Consider the following 11613-nt stretch of genomic DNA (forward strand, 5'->3'; position numbering starts at 1 on the left):
GTTGTACACTCACGTTACATTAATACGTTACATCAATATTTACATACCAAATCGGTTACATCAACATAAAACATCAATGTAGTATCAATATTGCATCAAGATTACATCAATGTTAGTTACTTCAACCTTACATCAATGATACATCACTGACATCAATAGCACGACGCTGGGAAGAAAGAACAGTGTTTACTGGACTCGAAACGCTCGAACGCCATCAACATCTCCCTCACCACCCTCCCTCATATCTCCCTCATCAAGACGGCCGTCATGAACATGGATCAATCCATTATGAATAAGGAAGCTGTCGAGGTAGCTGCTGGTGGCGGGGGTTGATGATGAGAATGAGGATGGTGGTGGGGGTTGATGATGAGAATGAAGATGGTGGTTGTTGATGATGATGATGACAGTGATAATAATTAACAAATTTTTGGCTAGTTGGTCAGTTAGCTCAGTCGGTAGAAGTGCCATATCGTGCGTTGTTTTTAATATGCTATAACCTGATTCGAATACTGTCTGTCTAGAACTCAAAAAACTATCATTTGTGCTGCGCATACAAAATGTGTATGTAAGGCGTGTGGTGGGAATGTTACAGCTTTTCTGACACGCAAGTTTAAAAACAATTATAAGCCTGTTAGAATTTATTTTTTGGTTTTCACTGAATTATTTGTCACCAGAAAATCTTGAATCATCTGCTACCAACGGAGGAAGAACGAACAAAATTGATTGAAGCCCAGTTGAACAACCCTGATGTGCCACTGGGCACAGCCGAACAGTTCCTAATCACCATATCAAACATCAGTGAAGTTAGGTGCCGGCTTCAACTCTGGTTGTTTCTACTCGAGTTTGAGTCTATAGAAAATGTTGGTTTTTGGTGATTAAGTTGGTTTTGTTGCTGGTGCTATTGTTTTGGTTGTGTTCGTTGTGTTATTGTTGTTTTTTTAGACTGTTGAATTGTTGATGTCTGCTTGTTGCTTTGTGGTCAGATTTTGCGAAACTGGCCGCGATATTGTTAGTAATAATAAAAATCGTTGTTTGATTGTATCGGGGTTCAGCGTGTTAAGTTGATTTAACGCTACTAACATTCTTCGCGGTAGGTAAATGGATTCCTGTGCAATTTTTCATCGTCTATTTGTATTAGGTAGATATCTTTTCTAGATGAAATGAGCGTGAGTTAGAGCTTTAACGTTTGTAGAAGGTATGTTTCGGATGTTTTCTCATTAGTCATTTTTAGTATTGTGAAATAGGATGTAAATGTTTTAAATTTTTGCTACACCCAGCAAACAATCGTACGTAAAATTGAAGGATGATTTTTTGGTATCATTAAATTCATCCAACGAATGAGGAGTTCGCCTCGTATTTATTATTTAACTTAATAATAAAAATATTTATTAATATCACGTTTGATTTTTAAATTTAAATTCAAAATTTCATTTTCCAACTTGTAGGAAATAGTCGATGGTTTATCGGATCTGAAAGAGAGTATGAAACAGGTAAGAACGTGCAAAACACTGAAATATGCACTGACAGTTCTACTGGCGGTCGGGAACTGTCTTAACAACAACCAAGTAGCATTTTAAATATTAATTTTTCATTATATTTTCATATTAAAAGTAGTATTTACAATATTAATTTTTGATTATAATTTTATATTAAAAAATTTAACCAGAGTTTGTAACAATACATCAATAATGTATCGCCAATAACGGTACCGGCTTTAAAATACCATATTATTATTTTTTAATATTTTATATTAAATTCATCGGCCTTCTAATCTACTTAGACCAACGACGACATACCATAAAAATTTTGAATCTTTATCTAAATTTTGAATCTTCATCTAAATTTTGAATCTTCATCTAAGCCACGAACTCCATAATCATTTTGAAATTTTGAATCTTCATCTAAGCCACAAACTCCAAAGTCATTTTGAATCTTCCTCTAAATTATTTTGAATCTTCATCTAAGCCACGAACTCTTTAATCATTTTGAATCTTCATCTAAGCCACGAACTCCAAAGTCATTTTGAATCTTCATCTAAATTATTTTGAATCTTCATCAAAGCCACGAACTCCAAAGTCATTTTGAATCTTCATCTAAATTATTTTGAATCTTCATCAAAGCCACGAACTCCAAAGTCATTTTGAATCTTCATCTAAATTATTTTGAATCTTCATCTAAGCCACGAACTCCAAAGTCAATTCTTATTTCCAACATTCCAGACGAAAGGCTTTACATTGGATTTCCTGTCAAAAGTGAACGAGATTAAAGACAGCATAAGAAGAAGATCTCTACTCCAGCATCTCGTTTCATTCGTTGTCGGGATGTTTCCGGAAGGTACTGATGTGTATTCCGAGGTTCCCGCCGTCACGAGATGTTCTAGGGTTAGTTGTCGCAGGTTGTGGCTTGTGGCAGTGGTGGTGGTGGGGGTTGTTGAGGTGAATGTGGCCGTTTAAAAAATTTGATTGCTGTCATCGTCATTATCATCATCGCCAATTTTAACATCATCATCATAATCATCACCAGTACTACCGTCACTATCATGATCATCATCGTCGTCATCATCAATACCACTATTATTACCATCATCTTCATCATCATTATCCCTAGCCTCATCATCATCATTACCATCATCATTACCAGATTGATTGGGATGAGTTGGATGAGAAGTTGAAGAGGCTGGAGGTTGGGTGCAAGTCATCGTGGGACCACGTCAGGACCATCGTCAAACATGACAACAATCTCAACCTCAAGAAAAAGTGAATGAATGAATGATTGAGCGAATGATTGGATGAATGATAAATAAATGAATGAATGATGAAATGAGCAAACGATGGGATGGATAATTGCTGATACTGATGATAAAATGAATGACTGATTGAATGAGTGAATACATGATTGAATAACTGATTGAATGAGTGAATACATGATTGAATAACTGATTGAATGAGTGAATACATGATTGAATAACTGATTGAATGAGTGAATACATGATTGAATAACTGATTGAATGAGTGAATACATGATTGAATAACTGATTGAATGAGTGAATACATGATTGAATAACTGATTGAATGAGTGAATACATGATTGAATAACTGATTGAATGAGTGAATACATGATTGAATAACTGATTGAATGAGTGAATACATGATTGAATGAGTGTAGGCATGATAGAATAAACGACAGAGTGAATGAATGAATGAATGATGGCACAGATGATGATAAAATGAATGAAGAAGCGAATGCAAAAATGAACGATAGTAGGAATGATTTTTATTTCTTCATTTGTGATCGTCACACCTCCAGACTATCAAACGTCTTGTGTGATTATGCCGAACGGACAATTCTAATGAAAATCATTCACAAGCGTGTCATGAACAGGTATGGAACGTATGGTGTAATGGATGCAAGATGGATTGGATGAAACAGTAACTATGGGATGAATGGCCGAATGAATGAATGTACGAACAAATGAATAAATGAATGAACGAATTAATGAATGAACCAATGAATGAATGAACCAATGAATGAATTAACAAATGAATGAATGAACAAATGAATGAACGAAGCAGGAAAGCTAAAATACTTCTAATGATTCAGTTTGAACTGAACCACATAATAAAGAATAAATGAATGAATAAATGAATGAATGAATAAATGAATGAACGAATAAATGAATGAATAAATGAATGAATGAATGAATGAAACAAAATAAATAAACAAAAAACAAATACATAAACACACACAAAAGATTTCGGGAATTCGTACTCTACATGGGATATGCAGCGAAAGAAGCCAGAGAAATTAAAATCAACGAATTCTACAAACTCTTTTCTGAATTTTCTCTGGAATGGCGGACAACTCGACTGAAAGTTCTTCACAACAGGAAGAAGAAGGAAGCTGAGAAGGCTCGTCTGGCAAAGGTCCAGGTCGGATTATCGCCCAGTGATGCCAGGATTGGCTCCGTCTCGGCCGATGTATGAATAAATTATGATTATTTAAGATGAATTACGGTAATTTAAGATGGGTTATAATAATTTAAGATGGGTTATGATAATTTAAGATGAATTATGATAATTTAAGATGAATTATAATAATTTAAGATGGGTTACTATAATTTAAGATGAATTATGATAATTTAAGATGAATTATAATAATTTAAGATGGGTTACTATAATTTAAGATGAATTATGATAATTTAAGATGAATTATGATAATTTAAGATGAATTATGATAATTTAAGATAGGTAATGATAAGTTAAAATAATGATAACAACAACACAGCAACAACAAAACAACAACAACATCAGCAACAACAATAATAATAATGGTTAATACACACAGGAAGGTGCAACATCCAAACCGAAGTACTATCCACTGAAACCTCCGATTATTCCGCTGTCAACGAGTAACAACAACATCAACAACATCAGCACCAGCAACATCAACATTAACTCTGCCCTCAACTCTTCAAACAATAGTAGCAACATTTTTTATAACAACAACAATTTGTTGCCGCCAAAATTTTCAAAATGGCCGTCTTCGTGTCAGTACCAAAAAAACTTTATATATTGCAACTTATGGGATTTTATTTTATAATAATATTAAGATTAAATTTTTCAATTTTTTGTCAATTTTTTTCGTAAAATTTACTTTTTTGCAGTATCTCTGTAGTATCCTATTTGATTTTAAAAAGCCGTGTTATTATCGTCACAATCATCATCTCCATCACCGAAATCACCACCTTTCACCACCACCATCACCACCACCCCAATGTAACCACGACCATCTTCATTCTCATCACCACCACTGCACCTCACCCACAGCCAGCATTGGTTACAACTCGGAGACAGAGAGCGCGTACGACACCGGAGACGAGGATCTATTGGACGCCGCCATTCGAAGTGCCCACCTCTCAACCAATCAGAAACGCGGGTCAAGGGACAGGAGGCGTTCCTCCGTCGACAAATCGTCATCATGTTAGCCACGTGATTATTTTGATGGTGATGATGATATGTTAATGATGACGTCAACAATAATGACAATTAACAACTAATGATATTGATGAACCACTCCTTTTATTTTAACAGGGCGATCTAGTAGTAGAGATAGGAATGGATATTAGCGTCGAACTTCTTAAGAGAGCATATCTACCAATCTTTCTTTCATCTTTCATTCATTCATTCGTTCGTTCATTCATTCATTCATTCATTCATTCATCATTACAGTCCTTAGAGATTCATTCATATCGAGTTCATTTATACATTGAAACCGCATACACACTCATGTATTAGTAAATACAAATTCTACCATCCATTCCTACAATCACACGTTCAGAAAATTAGCAACTCATCCATTTATTCACTAATCATATCTTTCACTCACCGGCTATTTAACTCTTTCATTCACTTCTTCTCTTCATCACAACGACAGACGTCTACATACAAAATCGAAAAAGCCACAGTTTAAAAGTTTCAAATAGACTATCCCACAATTCGTGATGAATTTCGAAAAATTATTTTTGCTACTCTTTTCTCTTTTTTTTTCTTTCGTTCTTCCATCTATTTGCACAAACACAAAGATATGAACATATATACACACACACATACATATACACACACAACACACACGCATACACGCACACTCAACACAAACACTTATCATATATATTAGTATAGAAATAATTTATACATATATATATATATATATATATATATATATATATATATATATATATGTGTGTGTGTGTGTGTGTGTGTATATAATATTTATGAAAAACTATCTAATACGAAAATCCTATTTGTAAAGATAATTCTCAATGGTTATTCATTACGATACATGTATAGATTTGACTGTGTTGAACAATTTTATGATATCATTTATGACTATAGATTAACTTTTTTGGTTTGATGAACGATAAATAATTAATTAATTTATTAATTAATCAACTAACTGTATAATTTATTTTTCAAATGATAAACCTATTAACCTTTCTAAATGTGAGCCAAACAATCTGCAGTTAAATTGAAGAAACCTTTATGATAATAAAAAAATTCCACAACATCCTGAGTTGCTCTTGTTAAAAAAGTTTAAATTTAATCAGTGAAAAGTTTCATTTTTAATATTGTTTTTATTTTTTTTTCACTATTTTATTAATACAAACAGTCGAAACATCAGGTGGAAAGGACGAGCAATTTTATTATTATAACCGTTTATGGAAAGTCAAGCCCATCCAAGTGCAAGATGTGTGTGTGTGTGTGTATGTGTGTGTGTGTATGTATGTGTGTGTACACGTGTATGTGTGTGTACACGTGTATGTGTGTGTACATATGTATGTGTGTGTACACGTGTATGTGTGTGTGTACATGTGTATGTATATGTGTGTACGTGTGTCTATAAAACTGTTGAACATACATGTGAAGTAGGCGTGAATGATAGAACAAACAAACGAATGAATGAATGAATGAACGAATGAATGAATGAATGAATGAAAGAAAAGATGGATGGATTAAATAAAGAACATTTTCAAAATAAAATGAATCAGACAGCGGATATAACAACGTTCGGCAAAGTATCTAAAAGTGATAAAAAATTAATACAAGGGCAGTACTAACCAAAATCAGGTTTCTTGCATATCGCTAAAAGCGGGCATACTACTACAAATCATGCACGCACGCACGCACGCACGCACACATTCACGCACACGGACGCATACAAAAGTGTAAATGATCACAAGATGCAGATAGATGGCGCGACATTAAACTCTCCAGCGTACATTTCAATACTACAATTTTTACTAAAAAGTCACAGGATATAATTTTATTTTAAAAAACTATTTGTGGCCAATTATTTGAAAAATTAAGCATCATTTTATTAGCATTCATAAATAAAACACAGTTGATCACAGTTTTGTGTGTGTTGTTGCTTGTGTGTGTACGTGTGTGTGTATGTGTGTGTGTGTGTTCGAATACCAAATTACAAAGTAGATAAAATAAAATATTCAAATTTGTGGTTTGTGTATGCGTTTGTGAAGAATCAAAAAAGTTTATCTTGTTACATAGGTATATTTGAAAATATATCACTGCTTGGGTCTACATACTGATAATTTGGGCTCAACATCATTTGAAAACATTGAAAAAAACAAACAAAACGGAAGAAAAATATCTAAATAATCAAGATATCTAATTGTATTTCCTGATTTCTGTAACAAAATAAACTTCACATCTGAGACAGCACATCTGCTAATCAATCTTTCTTTCTTTCCTCATTCATTCATTCGTTCATTCATTCATTCATTCATCCATTCATTCATGCATACATTCATTCATCATTCATTCATTCATCCATCCATCCATCCATTTATTTATTCATTCATTCATTCATTCATCCATCCATCCATCCATTCATTCGTTCATCCACCCAGCAAATCGTAATAATAATAATAGGAATAATAAAAATATGATCAATGAAAAATAGGAATAATAATATCAGGATGAAAACAATAACAAAAATACGACGGTAAAGGCAAATTCAAGTGTCAGAAAATGAAAAAAAAAACAAAAAAAACTAAACAACTTGCATTGAATAGCATGATTGAAACGTTGTTATTAATGTTGCCACCTTACTTGCATGTATAACAGACGACCTCGCTATTATTATTATTTATATTATTATCATTATTATGTATATAATAATAATAATTATTATCATTATGTATATAATAATAATAATTATTATCATTATTATGTATATAATAATAATTATTATTATTATGTATATAATAATAATAATTATTATCATTATTATGTATACAATAATAATTATTATTATCATTGTTGTTGGTTGTGGCGGTTATCGGCGTTTTACGATAGGCTAAACTCTTTCTAAAGCTAAACTTATATGAAACGTAAGAGTTTGTCAACATTTATTGTTTGGCATGATCATATTAACACCTAGAGTTCTACTACTACTGCTACTACTACTGCTACTACTGCTACTACTAAAACTACTGCTGCTACTACTACTACTACTACTACTGCAGCTGCTACTACTTATAATTATATTATTAATATAATAATATTAATATTGTTATTGGTGATGTAATTTACAATCATTAGTATCATTGTATCACCTTGCAGTATCATTTACAATCAATGATATTGCAAGGCTTGATAGTGAATTAATGCTATCCTCATCATCGTTATCATCGTCATTATCATAATCATCATGACCGTTACTATCATCATCATCATCACCATCATCATCATTATCGCCACCACCATCATCATCATCATCGTCATCATCATCATCGCCATCATACCAGTGACAAATAAACATAAGCTAATACAGACATCCCTTTCAAAATACTAATTAATAGAGAACGTTCATTTCATAGATATAAAAAATGGATTTGAACGTAGAAAAAAAATTGACCGAAGGCACTTTGTGTAGTTGCTAGGCAAGCATTGGTGGGGTTGGAAGTAATGATTGAATTACAATTTAAAAAAAAATAAAACACTGAATAAAAAGCACACAAAAAATTATTAAAAACATATATATATAAAATATATACATTTTATAAATTAATAAATATAATATAATAAGTTAATAAAACAATATAAATATTTATTTATATATTTGTTTGTGTGTATTTCATTCGTATATGTGTATATTTATAAGCATTTTTGTATGTATCGTTTATAATAGCGACTTATGTATTAATAACTGGATGAAACCAATAAAAATATTTTTCATTCATTCATTCATTCATTCATTTATTCATTCATTTATTTATTTATTTATTTATTTGTTTATTTAATTACTTGTTTATGTGTATTTTCACAAAAGCTCTGGATGGATAGTTCAAGTGCAATCTTCTCGTCAAGACTTCCATTGTCACTTCAATTTTTCAATTCTTTCAGAAGAGACGTCTGCAACTTTAAAAGTAGAAAACTGTTCATAACCACCATTAACTCGTGAGTTGAATAAAAGCAATGACGAAGACGAAGACGACGATGGTGGTGGTGGTGATAATGATGACGAGGAAGTGTGGCGCGAAGAAAAGTTACGCCATACGCAAACAGCCGGAGTCAGATAATAATGAGAAAAAAGAAAAGAAACCTACCTCAACTAATAAACTCTTCAAACGGATTTCGTGCTGTCTCTGCTGCTCGTCTAACTTCCTCTCCAACAAAGCCAACCTTCTCTTCAACAAATTATAATCATTTTGTGACGCAACTGTCGTTGTTGTAGTTGCTGCTGCTGCTGATGCCACAATGGGAAATGAAGTCGAAGATGATGTTGCTGGGCTCAGATGAAAAGGCGTGGTGGTTGGTTTAAAGTTAGCACGTGAAATCAAAAATGACGATGATGATTTGGATGTCATTGGTGACGTTGCTGATGACCTAAATGATATTGTTGATGATGACGACGACGACGATGACGATGATGATGATGGAGCTATTGAATTCTGTTTGGACTTTGTGGTTGAAAAGAATGATTTCTGAAGGAATGTGGATGGAGATGATGAAGACGACGATGGCGTCAAAGACGATGAAGTCGTGTGACTATTTAAGGAAGTCGGCGTTGATGATAATGATATCTTGAAAGGGAATGACGACGATGACGATTTAGAAGTTGATGATTTCAACGGGTCAAACGTCTTCTTGATACTGCTGATTGTGTCGGCGACGAAATGCGGCAAGAAGATTTTATGTGGCCCTGGTGGTCCCGTCGCTGGCGTCATAACAAATGCCGATGACGTCAACGATGAGGGGAAGGACGAATACGACGATGATGAGTTGTCATGAGGTAATGATAATGACCCTGTGCGGTTCTTCTTATTGAATGATGGGAATTTGATGGCAGATTTTTTAGCGGTCGAAGGCGGTGGCGTGGGCAGGGGAAGATATGATGATGATAGTGGTGGTGATGATGATGATGATGGCGGTTGTGGTACTGATGACGAGAGCTGCGATGATGACGTCATCAATCTGTCGTTTTGTTCCTTTACGAGGTCTATCAACTTTGTTTCAGATAAACAAAATTTAATTATTATTATTATTATTATTAACTGGCATTTGACAATAATTATTTCTAAAGTGTACAGGCAGACAATGCAATAATCAACATATATGGAAGAATAATACGAATGAATGAACGGATGTATGAATAAATAAATGAACGCCTGAATAAATAAATGCATTGAACGAACGAACGAACGAATTAATGAATGAATGAATGAATGAATGAATGAATTTATAAAAGGTCGCCAGCCATTCAGTCAGTCAGCCAATCAATCAACTCTCACCTTTCTTATCACCTTTACGCTTTCTTCAATTTTTCCGAAACCTTCATTACCACCACCACCATCGTCCTCATTCTCACCGACATCTTCAATTATGACGTCATTAAGAACAACGTGATGATGAAGGTCGTTATCATTATTGCATTTATTATTATTATTATTATTATTATTGTTATTGATATTGTTATTATTATTATCTTCTTTGGTGACGTCACACCTATAAATAGCCCGCTGGACGTGTAGTATCAACGGTTTGACCTCCTCAATCTGCTTCAAAATCTCCTGGAATAAATCCCTGACCACCGCACTGGACAAAGTCGGTGATGATGACGATGATGTCGACGACGATGATGATAATGATGACGACGATGGCGGTGATGATAGTGATGGAGGCTGATGAGAACTATTTCCGGTGGGAGTTAGAGGGTGGGGTTCGGATCTGGTCGTCCTGCTTGGAGGAGGTCATCATCATCATCGCCATCATCACCATCCCAATCATCATCACAATCATCCAAATCATCATCCTCATCATCACCTCGTAGAAGCCTGGTCAAAGAGAGCCTGAATGCCTCTCACTTCATTCTCGTATTCGTGCAGCTCTTCAAAGAGGGCGTGCAATCTATCCAACTTCTGAAAACGATGATGATGACGATGTTATTGTTGGTGTTGATGATCATGATGTCGAGTATGTAAATAGTGATGCTGATAACAAGGACGATGGTTATGATGATAACGATGATGAAGATGGTGATCCTGATATCAATAAACCTGACGGCGATGATGATGGTGGTGACGATATCTGAAACCGCGATGATGATGATGATACCGAAGATGCAGACGATGGAGATGATGATGATGAGGATGATGATGATGCTTAAAACAATGATTTATAAAACTTTAACCTTTCTGGGAGACTGCATATGAAGTTGGGAATAGGAGCTATCATCACCATCTACATCATCATAATCATCAGCGTCATCATTATTTCTACTTTTATTACCACCACCATCATCATAATCTCTACATTTATCACCATCATCTTCTTCCTCTTCATCGTCTTTCTTGCAAGGACTACGGAGTGTCTGGAGGACGAAATGCTTCTCTTTATTTTTGAAGAGCTCTCCTAATGTTGCAGTGTTGATGATGGTTGCATCAGTTTGACCGAGAAGTTCAGAGATGTCAAGTCAAGTCAGGTCAGGTCAAGTCAAAGTCATGTCAGGTCACGATAACTTAGTCAAAACTTATTTTATATAAAAAAAAAATCGCGAAACAAATTTTTAAAATGCCATTCCTAAACTGACCATAAT

At 34.0% G+C, this 11613-nt stretch overlaps 2 protein-coding genes across 2 annotated transcripts in view; one reads left to right on the top strand and one right to left on the bottom strand.

Annotated features, from left to right (window-relative positions):
• Positions 1-186: 186 nt before the first annotated feature.
• Positions 187-3914, top strand: HELRODRAFT_141663 (hypothetical protein; the record flags this gene model as incomplete). Its single annotated transcript, XM_009025352.1, has 8 exons — positions 187-309; positions 675-864; positions 1245-1286; positions 1453-1565; positions 2220-2381; positions 2641-2756; positions 3307-3381; positions 3752-3914. Coding segments are annotated over 8 exons (984 nt in total), but the record flags the coding sequence as incomplete, so codon positions are not given.
• Positions 3915-9064: 5150 nt separating this feature from the next.
• The window catches only part of HELRODRAFT_177142 (hypothetical protein), a gene marked incomplete at both ends in the record, with an annotated part of 15201 nt that continues 12652 nt past the window's right edge, over positions 9065-11613 (bottom strand). Inside the window, 4 exons of the mRNA XM_009025353.1 lie at positions 9065-10024; positions 10310-10613; positions 10842-10936; positions 11209-11429. Of these exons, the coding sequence (XP_009023601.1) occupies positions 9065-10024; positions 10310-10613; positions 10842-10936; positions 11209-11429 (1580 nt within the window). The remainder of the gene's footprint in view (positions 10025-10309; positions 10614-10841; positions 10937-11208; positions 11430-11613) is intronic.

The sequence above is a fragment of the Helobdella robusta genome (genome assembly GCF_000326865.2).
Source record: "Helobdella robusta unplaced genomic scaffold HELROscaffold_41, whole genome shotgun sequence".
NCBI lineage: Eukaryota > Metazoa > Annelida > Clitellata > Rhynchobdellida > Glossiphoniidae > Helobdella > Helobdella robusta.